At 37.4% G+C, this 16,020-nt stretch overlaps 1 protein-coding gene across 1 annotated transcript in view; it reads left to right on the top strand.

Moving 5' to 3' along the window:
- Positions 1 to 16,020, top strand: part of LRP1B (LDL receptor related protein 1B) — a 1,293,242-nt gene that overhangs the window by 602,027 nt on the left and 675,195 nt on the right. The window contains 1 exon segment of the mRNA XM_043525164.1: positions 3,196 to 3,358. Coding sequence (XP_043381099.1) covers positions 3,196 to 3,358 — 163 coding nt within the window.

Here is a 16,020-nt window from a genome sequence, read left to right as displayed (position 1 = left end):
CAGTTACTCAAGTGAATCTAAAATTACAAAGGGCAACATTTTCAAAAGTGCTTCAGTGATTTAGAAGACTAAATTCCATTTTCAGAATTGACTTAGGAACTTAGAATCCTAATTTTCATTCTCAGTAAATGAGACTTGTGCTTCTAAGTGCCTAAAACTTACTTCAGAAAATGGGATTTAGGCACTTTTGAAAATTGTACATAAAGGCTCCAATATCGATCTATAGAGTGAAATCCTGACCCCATTGAAGTCAGTGGGAGTTTTGTCATTGATTTCAGTGGGGCCAGGATTTCACTCATATTTTTCATTGCATATGCTATATCCTACATGGAGTAAGAAAAATAGCCCCTTCTTTCCCCCAGTATATAACATTTAGGTACCCTCAGGAGGTTTAGGTCTTCCTCTAATGCATCTGCCATTAGCCACTACTGGAGGCAATATACTGGACTAGATGGAACAGTCCTCTGTTCTCAAATGGTAATTCTTATGTCCCTATAATACTTGTCCCCATAAGGAGAGGGGTATAATATCAGCTTTGAATTAAAAGGAAAATAAGTAGTAGGTGGAGAGAGAAGATGTGAGTAGAAGTGAGAGCAGTGAACTGTGCAATGTGATGGCTGTAATGGAATACAGCCAATGTTTGTTCCTGATGTTTTATTGAATAAAGTCTTGTATATATTATCAGTCCTTCAAAAGATAATACAAGTTTCTTCATGTCTATTTTAAGTATTTCAGCAAATGCATATTTCATAAACCTCCACTTATTGCCACAGACTCAAATTGTTTTCAATTTGTCTGTCTGAATCAAGTTCATATTACATGCCCTGATACAGTAAGTACATTTATGGTGAACAGTTGAACATCTGTTTCAAGGAAAACTCTACCCACTGCTTTTAAACCAAAAATCTAAAGGTACAAACAAGAGGGAAAGAATTCTTATCTTGTGAAATGCAATTTTAATTAAAATTTCCATTTGTGGCCTATATGTTGGTGATAACTTTCTTGCTGAAAAGGACACTGCTTCTGCTACAAACAGTGTGGAGCCCATTATAGGGCATTGCAAATTAATTTTAAAATGTAAAGTATTTTAGTGTTTAAAATTTAAAATATTTAAAGAAAATAGTTATTTTATTATAATGAAACCGGGTTAGGAACTGGTTTAAATTGTCTTACGGAAAGATTTCATGCTGCCAGTGTCATAAATGACATTACAATTTCAGCAAGATGATCAACAACAATAGAAGACTCAGAAATACTAATCTGAGTGCAAATAAATAAAAGTGTCTTTATTATAAGAGCTTCTGCATGCTCCTGCTGTTTGGCTGAATAGAGTAGACACAACTGTCTATTCTAACTTAGCTATTACCACTCAAGAAAGGGATCTTGGAGTCACTGTGGATAGTTCTCTGAAAACATCTGCTCAATGTGCAGCAGCAGTCAAAAAAGCTAACAGAATGTTGGGAATCATAAAGAAAGGGATAGATAATAAGACAGAAAATATCATAACAGTATGCCCACTTCCTGAATACTGCATGCAGATCCGGTTGGCCCATCTCAAAAAAGATGTATTAGAACTGGAAAAAGTACGGGGAAGGACAACAAAAATGATTAGGGATATGGAACAGCTTCCATATGAGAAGAGATTAAAAAGACTGGGACTTCTCAGCTTGGAAAAGAGACGCCAAAAGGGGATATGATAGAGGTCTGTAAAATCATGACTGGTTTGGAGAAAACGAATAAGGAAGTGTTATTTCCTCCTTCACATAACACAAGAACCAGGAGTCGCCCAATGAAATTAATAGGCAGCAGGATTAAAACAAATGAAAAGAAGTATTTCTTCACACAATACACAGTCAGTCTGTGGAACTTTCTGCCAGAGGACGTTGTGAAGGCCAAAACTATAACAGGAATCAAAAAATAATATGATAAGTTCATGGAGGATAGGTTCATCAATGGCTATTATCCAGGATGGGCAGGGATGCAACACCATGATCTGAGCGTCTCTAGCCTCTGTTTTGCCAGAAGCTAGGAGTGGATGACATGGGATGGATCACTCGATGATTGACTATTCTGTTCATTTCCTCTAAAGTACCTGGCATTGGCCACTGCTGGAAGACAGGAGACTGGGCTAGATGGATCATTGGTCTGACCCAATATGGCCGTTCTTATGTTCTTAACTGTATCTAAGGGAAACTGCACAGGCTTTAAAACAAAAATCTGAAAATTCTTGCAAGGATTCCATCAGAGAAAAAAATATATAATCACTGTTTTTAAAATGTAACAAAATGTGAAATAACTATCACCTTAATGAGAAGCAGAACTCCTGGTTTCTGTATCAGGGGTCAGTGACAAGTACCATAAACAAAGATTTAAAAGAACCATCTCATTATAAATCCATAGTGTACTTGAATTTCTTTTTTTCCCCCTGATGTAACCCACTCTGGCTGCAAAACCAGAAGGTCTACAGCTCAGATTTTTCAGAATCTTAGGAAGGGAATTTAATTTAAAATACATAACTTCTTTCATTTATATACAATAGACTTTTTCATCTTTTTGCAACTTACATGTGGGTTTTTAAACTTACCGCAAAACATTTTTCTTTAATCAGTTTTAAATAAACAATATAGAACAAGAGCAACAGTTGTATATGTTACATCTTCCATCACACAAATTTTTCTGTAGAAAATTGTGGTAACTTCCTGAAACCAGCTGCTCCACTGGGATCTGTAATTCTGTCAGCACACAGCTAACCATATCTGTATTTGTCATGGTATTCTATATTTCATAAAAGCACCCTCATGCAGAGATGTTGCTTCTGGGCAAAACACTAAAAATGATGGAAGTGTCCCAGTTTAAAATAGAGGAGTCTGAATCAGAATGCCTGACCCAGCTGAAATAAATTCATATATTTGAAAAGTCTTTGTAGTTGTACTTGGGTCTTCCCTACTTAAAAGGGAACAAAGCTATCAGGACAGATACTAAGTCATTCACCATTCTTACTATTTAACACAAGAACTGAATCGCTTATTATATGCCATAGGAATAAATGAAAGTCATTGTATATATTCCAATCATAACAACATCTTGAGCTCTTTAAAATTTTACATCATCTGTTTTGATGGAATAGGCAACAATTCAGTTATTCATATTGCATTTGCACTTTTGATTTAATAATCTCATTTTTTCCTTTGGCAGATGTACAACAAATGGCAATCGACTGGCTCACTGGAAATTTGTATTTTGTGGATCATGTCAGTGACAGAATCTTTGTGTGTAATCACAATGGAACTGTGTGCATTACCCTGATTGATCTTGATCTTCAAAACCCTAAGGCAATAGCTGTTGATCCAACATCAGGGTAAGAGTATTGTTCACATAACAAGTTTGTTAAATTATACAATGCATACATGAATGCAAAAAAATCTAAAACATTTATGTTTTATTTCAGTGCTTGTGCTTTTCAGGCCACACATTTACCTAATATAAACCTTAAATGACAGATTAATTATTAGCTCATGAAACTTCCCAATGTGATAAGAATGCTACTTCTTTCTAGGAGAGTAAATAATACACCCATTTCATTCAGGTGTTTTGAGACATAATATTTGCAGTTATTTATTGAGCTGTTTATTTTGTTGTAAAAAATAAGTACAACAATAATATATATGTAGGCAAAGTGTACATTGAACAGGCTTGCTTCAGTTGTCCCAAGTAATTGCTGAACCATTTTAATAATAGTATATGTTTTTGTAACTTTAATATTGCAGGAGAAATGGAAAAATAACTTAGCTCTTCACAAGTTTTCTCCAGTAAATTTTAACCCTTTTTAGAATATAAAGAAAAGGAATGTCACAAACATCTTCCTATATTTTACTCCCTAGTCTGTAGGGGCATTAGGACCTCATCACTAATATGTTTAGGAGCAGATCCAAGCCACCAGACTCTCTTCATGTGCTCCTATTGGGAGTAAGTGAAATATATATATAAACAGTTTGGATTTGCATTTTTATTGTATAAACACATTTGGAATCATTTGGGGAGGAAAACCTCACTTAAAATACTGGCCACTAAAAACCCTTTACCTTATAACCACTACAAGCTAGAAAAAGTTTTCAAGCAAAATGATGAAGTAGGATGCATCACTGAGCATGGAAGAACTGTTGTTTAAGATGTAAATTTCAATGAGGTTTTTGGAGTGGCTGTTTTGTCCTCGTTATTGTTTTATTAGTCTGCAGGTAGTTCAGTATGAAATGAATGGTGGAATATGTCCTAAACTGCCATAAGCCTCTGCTCAATAAATAGGAAAATATTTACTGAAGAAACAGCTTGTCATCCATATGTGGACTTTTGTTACTCTTTACTTAAATCCTGATTGAATATTAAGATGCATCATCACAATGGGTTTAATTTTGACAAGAACAGCTTGCATGTAAACTTTGCAAAGGAAGCTGTATAATATAATTCCTGAATATAGCTGTATTTCTATTGGCAACAGATGGTAAACTTGACTCAGTCTGACTGCAGTGATGTTTCAAAAAGACATTAGTGAAAGAAGTTGTATTTAAACCGATTTGTTTAGTAATTCTCATAAGAAAGAACTGGAGGTTTTCAAATGGGCTAACAGCAGCCTTTTCAACTACATTTGCTTACATGTTTTGTGCTGGATTTGCTAGCTGAATTCCAAAATAGTTATTAAATAATCTTGTCTGTCAAAAACATCAGAATTGAATTGAATTATTTTCCTTGAAATAAAGAACACAGATCTTTTTTGGAATAAAACTGTCATACAGGAATATCATATATGTTAACAAATCTCCCTTTTGAACATCAATATCTTTCTTTCCTCTACCCTTCCCATTTTTCACTGTCATGATATCAAAGGTCCTCAATTTTGCAAAGAGTTTCAGAGTAGAAAAGCCTCATGGTGTTTGCACTTAGTCTCTGAAGGATTCCTGTGGCTTTGATAGCTGTTTAAATATAATTCTGTCATGTATCATTTATTGGAATAGGGTATTAACTTTTTTATATTTAATGAATGTTCTGTACACTGAAGTCACGTATATTGTACATGTACGTTGTATGGGTGTTCTATACTTACTTTCAAGAACATTTCTCTCAATTACACACATAAGAGATCGTATTTATTTTGTAGGTTGTCTTATCCATCCCTCTTGCCAGCACAGGAAGTTTCCTTACATTGTAAATCTGACTTCAAACTACTATGAAATATTTTTTTAAGCAACAAAGCTTCTCTCAGTTCCACTGTCAGAACATTCCACTGTCTTTTCCTTTGCTTAAGTCCATCCCATTATTCCTCGAAACAGTTTCACTCCCACTGTTGTGTTTTTTCGCCCTCCACACAAACATAGGCCAAAAATGTTTGCAGTGTTCCAAGTGTGGTCCAACTGGTACCATACACAATACAACTTGATTTTGTACAGCATCTTTCATACAGTATCGCATAACCCTTTACTGTATCCCAAAGTGCTTTACTGTATTAAATAATACAATACAGCAGACAGTCTATTAGTCCTAACATTTATATATTGCTGGTGCAAAAATAAACAGTGTCTTAACAGTTTTAGATTTTTTAAATAATTAAGTGAAGACTTAATCTAATTAATACATTAAAACATTTCTTTTAATGCCATAGGCTCAGCTTGTGTCCTCTAATGGAAGAAACCACAGGTGGGAGTCTTAGCAGGGAGGAAAACTCTAAAGTTCCCTTTGCAGACATCTCCCCCAAATGGTTACATGAGCAGTGGGAAAGGGGGTTCTTTTCCTCCCATGGAACGAAGAAGGATTCAGCTTTCCATGGAAGATTCCTTCATGGAATCTTCAGATCCTAGAAGATCCATGCAGAGGCCATAGTCTCCACTGGGGCTTCTAAGACTTCCTATTTCTGGCAGAGTGGAATCCCTGGACTCAGGGCTTTCTTTAGTGGCATCCTGAAGTGGAGAGGAGCATCGGAAAAGTTAGTAGAGTCTCAAGCTGTATTCACTCTCCTGCAGAATCATTATGGGGCATGGGAAGAGATGAAGGGCATCACCCCATTATTGAATAGCATCACTTTCAATACCATGTACAGTAGTGTAATATAGCAGTCTTTTCATTCAGAATACTAATATTGCGAACATTACCTATTTGTGGCATCAGTTAGTTATAACATTTATTTGCTGATGTAAAAATAAAACAGCGCACACTGCTAATTAAATTAAAGATCCAGCCTCAGATTTATATTGAAGTAACTTGAAATGTATTGTTATTTGGTGGTCTGTAGTCCTTGTCCGCAAAAGTGCCCCCCCCCCCAACACTCTCATTTCCTGTGAGCAGCTGGATCTGGGCAGCAGCAACAACACGGAGAAAGACGCTGAAGCGAGCAAGTGTTCATGCAGTAGCCTGGTAGTTACTGTGGCCTGGCCATGGGGACGAGGGGCTGGCTGGGGTTGTTGGAGGGGTGAAGACTGGGAGAGCAAGAGAAAGGGAGCCGAGGGGTAAGGCTGGGAAGGGGAAAGGGGAGCAAGGGTAGTCCCAAAAAAGACAAAATGCAGATTGCCTTACTGAAATGTTTGGGAACAACTGCCCTAGCAGACCCCTGCTCCATTGCCAGCTTCTTCATACTCCTGCCAGCCAAGAGGAAAGGCCATGTGAATCTATGATTACATGGGTGCTGTTGCTCTTCTGGTGGTATCTCTGAATGGCCAAGAGGCATGCTTTTCTTTTTTCTCCTGTATTTCAAGCTAATATTTTAAATATATATTTTTAATTACTTCAATATCAAAGTAGTATTTCTATGTCAATATATCATAATGTTGTATTCTTATCTGTCTCATAATGATATTGGTTTTATTTTTTCTTTATTGAAAATTGTATAATAACTCATAAAAGGTACAGATATATGGAAGTGTATTGTAAATTGAGCACCAAGTGATTGTGGCACATACAAGTGTGTGTATTACTGTCTAAAAGCAGCTGATATTTATACACCTGGTACATATAATTACAAAACATATAATTTTATATTCTAATATAAAACCTACACTATTCCCATAAAATATTATGTAGGTGCTCCCATAAGAAATTCTCCAATTTGCAGTGATCTTCAGTGTATTTGCTCTCATAACCTGTTTTCCAGTCATAGCAAATACCTAACTGTTGAATGTATTAATATTAATACTATTAAGTACTGACAGTGTGCTTGGAACTATGCTAGATACAGAATCCTCGCCCTGGGCAGAGGAACTTAGGTCTTGCTCTTATCAATAGCAAAACTCCCATAGACATTCATGGTACAGGATTGGGGTCTTACTGTCTAGCTTAAACTTTTTTCTTCTTTGCTTTTGTGGTGTGAGTTTTAATTGTTGTACTATGTACCAGAAAACCTTGACAGATTCACAGCTATAGGCACAACACGGGCAAAAACTTTCTCATGCTGTCCAGTTTCCTTCCTGTTTCGGAGAAGACCATCTCTAGGAGTGAGAGAATGGTTGAATCATCTTGTCTTGTTAAATTATTTGCTTCGCTGGTGAGATGGTCAACAAGCATACCAGTTGTAGTGGTTTTTATGATATGGTCATCTGTGCACTTGGAAGTGGACTGGGACCACCAAACTCATTTCACATATGATGCTGAAAGTGCCAAAGCCTTCATTCACTACTGAGTGATGCAGGAGTTGAGCTTTCGACTAGAAATGAAAGGCTCTGATATCATGCTACCTGTTGAGCCATCAAATTCCTTCTATTTGGAATTATTGCATTACTTGTGTTAAATGTGTTGATTTTGGTTGGGAGGTAAGCATTTCCACCACGAGAAATGTCTTCCATTATTAGTTTACTCCTGCATGTATCTTCTAGAAATGCAGTGTGAAAAGTGAGTTCTCCAGACAAACAAACAACAGAAGAGGAAATACTAATAAAAAATGAAAACAATTATTTAACCATGTAGGCTTTGTGCAGGACTGCTCTTTATCTTCTATTTCAATTACTTTCTAAAAGAAGAATACATTTCACAATGTAGCTCTGGGATTTGTGTTATGGGGCACTTACCAAAGGAGAAAATTAAGTACCATATATTATGAATACTTTTTTGTAAACAATTTAAATTTGTCAGTGATGGATATATTTGGGGGAGAAAAAGAGAACAGTCCTACTAAAAAAATAAATTAAAGAGCAGGAAAAAAATGGAGAAAAACCTCTCCAGTTCCATCAGAATGAGAGCATTAGCTGCTTCTGCCACCAGCTCCTAGAACTGATAAATAGTACTGAAGGGACCCCTTTCTTTTCTGGGCGAGAAACACAAGCTATACCTGTCACTGTTGTCCCTCATCTTCTTCTCTCTTGCAAACTGGTGTAGATCTGATGCTTTTGTTTCATGTGAAGCAAGTATGCATTATGTTTTCATGGTTTAATTTGTAGTCATGGTCCTCTGAATGTACTGCTGCTGTGCACGGGGAGTATTTTTTTTCCAGGAACTCCAGCTAATTCCTCCCTTGTACAAGTAGCATATTCATAAGACCACACCTGTAATTGCCTTGTACATTTAATTTAGTTGAAAGGCAATGCATTTGTGGCCTCATGGATAGAATACTGGACTGGGACTCAGAAGATATATGTTGTTTCCAGCTCTGCTACTGGTCTGCTATATGACCTTGGGAAAGTCATTTAATCTCTCTGTAATTTGTAACTCCTATCTGTAAACTGGAGTTAAGGAAACTCATCAACTTTTTTCAAGTGCTTTGAGATCTATGGATGAAAAGCACTATATAAGAGCTAAAGGAGGACTTGTGGCACCTTAGAGACTAACCAAGTTATTTGAGCATAAGCTTTCGTGAGCTACAGCTCACTTCATCGGATGCATACTGTGGAAAGTCATCCGATAAATGCATCCTATGAAGTGAGCTGTACCTCACGAAAGCTTATGCTCAAATAAATTGGTTAGTCTCTAAGGTGCCACAAGTCCTCCTTTTCTTTTTGCGAATATAGACTAACACGGCTGTTACTCTGAAACCTATGTAAGAGCTAGATATTATTATTTATTTATTTTATTAAACAATGCATACTGCCACAAGCTATGGAGGGCAAGAGTTTACTTAGTAGGATTTGAAGAAGAATTAGATAATTTATATGGATGATGAGAACATACACAGTTGCCTTAACTAGAATAAAAAAGAGGGATATAATCCCTCATACTACAGGGCATAAGCCACCCCCTACTGGTCAGTGGGGAAGGTGAAAGAGGGTAGCAGGAGATCATTGTTCTTGGGAGGTATAGTTTTTCCTTGGAGAGAAGATTATACACATCTGTTGTTTGGTGTGGTTTTGGTTTTTTTTCCCATTCCAATATACATAATTCTATACACCCACATATAATGTATATATGTGTGTATTGGTTTACTTATCCATACATAATAGTGTATATAATAACTTTGTCTTTATTATATTTTATATGTTTGAGAGAGAGAATGAATTTTAAGGAGAATTTTGAATGTAGAGGAGGAGGCAGACACTTATCTAGATGCTGCATGATTGACTGGAGAGGTAGGAAGTTAAGCACAATGAAGAAAGCCCCAGAAGAAGAGCGAACCCAAGAGGAGGGAGCTACAGACTATGTCAAAAGTAGCTGGTAGATTGTAGAAATGTAGAGATGGAAGGGCCCTTGGAAGGTTGTCTAGTCTATCCCAGTGCTCTGAGGTCAGATTAAATCTAGGTAGAAGGAGGATAAAGAAGAAACCCTTGGAATTGATCTGGAATAGATCATTGATGTCATTCATGACAGTGGAGGGGGCAAAAAGGAGATTTGAGTAGATTCCATGAAGAGAGTTGGAGGAGAGAGTCACAACATTCATTAGAGAGGACAAATTCAAAAGTTCACCTGCCTTTCAGGGTTATTTAAATAGTGTTGTTTTTTAGGACCTGCGCACCTAAATCCAGTAGAGGCTATCACTTTTTATTCTTTTCTCATCTTCCTTTCTTGTTGTCTGCAGCCCCTTTGACACAGCCACAGGACTTGGGAAAGAGCCCTGAATTGATAAATGAGTAGGTTTTTATTTTCCAACATCTAATATTTTCTCCTAACTCTAAAGACAAAGTTTTATAGTAATTTGTAAATAGCAAAAACATTAGTATTTTAATAAAGCTCTATTATTAAACTGCCCAGTGCCTTTTCTAGCTCTAAAACAAATTCAAAGGGCTGCCTTTAAGGAACATACATTGTACAATAACTGTAAAAGTTTTGAAGGTGACCTTTAAAGAGGAGAAATGTTTATGCTTTTTTTAAAAAACTTCTTTATGATGTCTAATAAAACACTGGAATTTTTTATTATTATTTTATCTTTGGCATTATAATGCAGCTGTTGCTGCCTTTTTTTGTTTGTTTGAAGACTAAGTAACAACAAAGTGAAGCTCAAGGAGCTGAGAAGGGAAGGGATTTTAGTCAGACTATATAAAACTCTTTGATTTTTGTTTGCTTTGATTAACACCTCTTTAACGCAGACGACTGATAAACACTTAAATGAACAGACTTCTGTGCAAGATTCAAAACTCTGCCACTTCAACTAGAGGTTGAGAAAGTTCCAATTTCAGTTTCTGTGGTCCTCCAGAGAGTTATCTGTGGGTGGGGGAAAAGTTTAGGTTAAAAAAGCAGAAAATGTAATCTTACATTCTTCTGTTTATTTTTAATTAAAAAGAAGCCTTTTTGGATGGAAACCCATTTTTATTCCTTTGTATATCTCTTTTAAACTTCCTTAAAGTCCCAGGCTTCAATGAGACTTTGTTCCTTACTGGGCAGTGTGGCAGGTGTAGATCTGCTTAGTCAGAAACCAGACTTGATGACAATGATACTGTTGGTGAATTGTCAGTGAATATCCAAAAGCAGCATGTACTATAATTTTTTCTTCCTATTTTTCCTGAAGCTTCATGACATTGCTTGCATGCAGATGCAAATGCAGAAAATGACAGAGGAACTTTTATTAGTCCTCAGATGAGCTCAAAAAATCCTTTGATTTATAAACATGAAAAGAAGCAATCTGAAACAGATGTGAGATACAATTTAAAGTAACCCATCTAAAAATGTTAGCATGAAAAGCAAATATTCTCAGTCAGCAATGAAATAGTAGGATCCAAAATATCATATACATTATGTAACTGTACATAAATAGAAACCCATTAACAGGACTGTGTTAATGGCTGAATCAAGGTGACTGTTTACCCTACGCAAGGCAGTGCTCAGAGACTGAATTTGGACAAGTCCAATACATGCAGTTGTCAAACAATATTTTATGTGAAGTTGCCTAGTTTCTCTTCTGTTGTGCGTGTCTGTCTGATCAATTACATTGTGTTAAGCGTGAGGTCACTGACCTTAACTTCAAAGCCAGATGTTTACTACGACCTTGTTAACTAAATGCCGTGTCCTTAAATATGGGATCCAAAACAAGTTTTACCCAAAGAGCCACATAAAATTTGAATAATAAAACATAGGGTGAATGACAAATTAACTTTTCTCCAAGCACTGATCACAAAACTTTGAGGAAATAAAGCAAAATGAACAGTATCAGCATTGCCATTAAACCAGTTTAAAGATTTCTCCCCCGCATCCCCAACAGAAGATCCTGTTGAATGTCTGACTTTGTCATTTGTGGAGAGCAGAAGGCAAGTTATACAGTAACTGACATCACATCTCTCATAAAGTGAAGTCAAGTAACTTTTCTCTGTCCCAGCATGTACACACTAGTTAATAATAGATTTTAACCAAACTGTTGCTACCGAAAAACAATTTGACTCACAGATGTCCCTGTTACTGCCACTGGGCCAGGCAGCAAGTTTAGTCCCTGTTTCAATGCAGAAAATGACTCTTCCCCTTTCCAAGGGCTTGTCAGGTAACATGAAGGGCTCGGCAACATCCCAGCAGTTTTATTGTTACAATACTTTCTTCTTGTAGTTGTGAATTCCTCTGCCTTGGAATGAAAGACCGTTTGTATTTTCTCTGCACTTGTAAACAATGACAAATGCTGTGCATTTGCCATAACCAAAGGCAGCTTCTAACAGGCAAAAATTGCTTTTCCAGGGCAGGGGATCAGGAACACAGCATAATATATTTTGCACTTTGGCCAAATTTTATGAATACTATTACAAACAAAAAATGTGAACATTTGCGTAACTAATACATGTATTCTAATACATAACTAATAAACGTAGTTGTTGCTTGAGGTGTTTGAAGGATCATCTATGAGGCTCCCACAAAACAACTGGCTTTTTATATGGTATCTGTAGTGCAGATAATTGTTAACAAAATCACTATCACAACAAATTGAGCTGAACAAGTGAACAATAACAGAACAAGTAAACCACCTTGAGTCTGATTGCCTTGGGCAATTCACAGATGATATGACACATGCCGTCTCACTGTACTTCTAAAATGTCTCCATGTCATTAACATCATTACTACTGTTCCTTTCACAGTCCTATCCTTCAGTCCTTACTTAATCAAAGCTGCTATTGAAATCACATGTGTAAGAACTGCAGAATTGGGCCTGTCATAAATATAAAGGGAAGGGTAACCATCCTTTCTGTATACAGTGCTATAAAATCCCTCCTGGCCAGAGGCAACATCCTGTTACCTGTAAAAGGTTAAGAAGCTCAGCTAACCTGGCTGGCACCTGACTGAAAGGACCAATAAGGGGACAAGATACTTTCAAGTCTTGTGGAGGTGAAGGCTTTTGTTTTGTGCTCTTTGTTTACGTGGTTGTTCTCTCTTGGGACTGAAAGAGGCCAGACAGAAATCCATCTTCTCCAACCCATCCTAATCCGTCTCCAATATTGCAACCAGTATAGGTAAGCCAGGCAAGGTGGATTAGTTTATCTTTTGTTTTATGTGAATTTTCCCTGTGTTGAGGGAGGTTTATTCCTGTTTTCTGTAACTTTAAGGTTTTGCCCAGAGGGGGTTCCTCTGTGTTTTGAATCTGAATACCCTGTAAAGTATTTTCCATCCTGATTTTACAGAGATGATTTTTACCTTTCTTTCTTTTAAATAAAATCCTTCTTTTAAGAGCCTGACTGATTTTTCCATTGTTCCAAGATCCAGGGGTTTGGGTCTTTGATGATTTTGTAACCAATCGGTTAGGATATTATTCTCAAGCCTCCCCAGGAAAGGGGGTGTGTAGGGCTTGGGGGGATATTTTTGGGAAAGACTTCTCCAAGTGGGCTCTTTCCCTGTTCTTTGTTTCAAACGCTTGGTGGTGGCAGCATACTGTTCAAGGACAAGGCAAAGTTTGTACCTTGGGGAAGTTTTTAACCTAAGCTGGTAGGAATAAGCTTAGGGGGTCTTTCATGCAGGTCCCCACATCTGTACCCTAGAGTTCAGAATGGGGAAGGAACCCTGACAGGGCCCTTAGGAATTTCCCTATTCATTACTTCCAGGAGAACCAGGAGGAAGGGATGTTAAGCCGGTCACTAAGGGAAACACTAGGTGACTTCCTAGCTAACCATCTATTCCATTAGAAAATTTGTTCTCGTCAAGAGGAAAGCGATTGTGCATATTATGTTAAGACCAAGATTCTGATACCAATCTGAGCACTGTATGAATCAAATTACAGAACAAAATCTTTGGGAAATACCAATTTAGTGCCAAATTCTTTCAGTTAAAAAGTTGCTTGTGTCACTCTGAAATTACAGTGGTGTAACCAATGACAGATTATGGAGCAAATTCTAACAGAAATCAGTAGTATGACATAAAGCAATTCTTACAAGTTTTACATGCTGAATAGAAAGTAACATTATAGTGGCAGATTCTGTTGATGTTCTAAAACCTCCAGAAATTCTGTGACTAAAGGAGGGCATATGTTTCCTAAATTGTTTATATACTGTTGCAGTACATAAGTGTGTAAAACTAATTTTTCTCCAAAGTTGTTTTCATGCTATTTATTCCTTCCTTCATTCTACATAGAGTACTGCATGAAAAGAGAAGAGATTTAAGCATGAAAAAACAGGCATTATTCCAGCTCTGGCTGGGACAGTAAAGGTTTTACGACCGCCCAAAGGGAAAAATTGATAAAACTTGTTCTGCTTAGCTTATCTTCCGTCTTAATGCTTGTGCTTATCATGCTGGCTGTGCTCTAGAATGGTGGAGGGGGTGTTTGTTTGCTTATGTGGTAATGATTCTTCCCATTATTTTTCTTTCATCCTCACTTCCTGATTCCTGGCACTTGCACCCATGTGCTTAGCCACATAAATCTTCATAAGGGGGTGCTAGGAAATGAAAGGGAACTTGAGTGTGAAGACACATGTTAATAATAGATACATTGCAATACTGGCAGAAAAGAATCATTGAGAAATTACAAAGGCTGCTCTTTTTAGGAGAGGAAGAGATTGTAAGGAAAACATTTAAGTTTTATCGGGTTTTTTTTAAATTTATTTGGGGCTTTTCTGAAAATGAAGGCAAAAAAGTAGGGACAGGACTGTGGCAATAACAAAATGCAAACGTATTAAAGAGGAACAGGGAGAATAATGAAGGTGTTGGAAGAAGAGTTAGTCCCCTTACAGAAGCAACAACACAGCCTTCTAGGAATTATCTTTATCTTAAAAGAGACTAATGAAAAGACACGAGCAGATGCTGTATCTTCTTCCTCATTCATTAAAGAGCTGTGAGCTTCTTTTTCTTATTATAGTAGATAACTGTACAAGCAACATACCAAATCAACATCAGTTTTGTTATAAAGCTTCTGCTTGCTTGGGGATTGTATTATTTATTGGCTTCTGTGACACTACCTGCCTCACCTCTTGTATTGCCTCCTACACTAGAAAGTGGTCATGGCCACAGTCTGGGTAAGCAGAGGAGAGACGCTAATGAGGAGCAGCATTGCGTAGGAAGTGATGCTGTGATGAATGATGCGATCATGACCCAGCTGTTCTTTGGAGAAAATTACACAATTAAACCATAGGCAAGGTGTATGGATGTGTGTAATGGACACTACCTCGCTCTGTGTGTTAGTATTATTTGCTTGTTATTAAATTGGTTGTTTAAAAGATTTTGAATAGTAATATTACATAACCATGGGTCCAGTTTCAGTGAGAGCAGAACTGTGACCAAATCTTACTTAGAAAACTGCACAATAACCCAAAAATAACTGAAAAGAATTTTTGTTTTTTATTGTTGGGGTCTATAGTGTATGTGCCCATTATAATTTTTTTTAACCTCAAGTTAATTGATTACTAGCTAACTCAAGAAAATTACCATGTTTTCAAAGATTACTCTGAACACTCTCCAAACATTTGTCCCAAGATACAAACTTTTGTGGTTTAACATAGGGTTTAGTTTACTGTTAGCTGCAAACTTATGAATGTTCTGAGAGTGTCTAGACTAGCCTTTGAAAATGTGTTAACTACTTTGAGTTAAATGGTAATCAGTTAACTGGAGATGATAATGTCTGTGGCAGATAAGCCCTGTCTACATCCAACAATTGTATGACTCTGGGCTTGTCTACACTTACATTTTATAAGTGCTCTAACTTGCTGTCTCAGGGGTGTGAAAAACCACCCCCCTGAGTGCAGCATGTCAGAGCACTTTAAGTGCTAGTGTAAACCGGGTCCGAGCGCTGGGAGCCGCGCTCCCAGCACTCGGAGCTAATTTCCTCGTGGAGATGGATTACCATGAGCACTGGGAGAGCTCTCTCCCAGCGCTCGTGCACGACCACACTTGCACTTCAACGTGCAGCCGCAGGAGCTTTCCCGTGACAGCGCTTTGAAGTTTCCAGCGTAGCCATGACTATATTGGTATAGCCTCTGACTATAATGTGTAGCCTCTGACTATACCGGTGTAATTATACCTAGTGTGGACGCTGTTATATCAGTATAAAGGTGCCTTAGGGCATGGCTACACTTGCAGATGTAGAGCGCTTTGAGTTAAACCAGCCTTTGGAGAGCACAGTAGGGAAGGCGCTGCAGTCTGTCCACACTGACAGCTTCAAGCGCACTGGCGTGGCCACATTTGCGGCACTTGCAGCAGCATTGGGAGCGGTGCATTATGGGC

This window comes from Chelonia mydas, chromosome 11 (assembly GCF_015237465.2).
Source record: "Chelonia mydas isolate rCheMyd1 chromosome 11, rCheMyd1.pri.v2, whole genome shotgun sequence".
Taxonomy (NCBI): Eukaryota; Metazoa; Chordata; order Testudines; family Cheloniidae; genus Chelonia; species Chelonia mydas.
The sequence above is the reverse complement of the archived record's forward strand: the minus strand, read 5'-3'. Positions and strand labels throughout refer to the sequence as shown.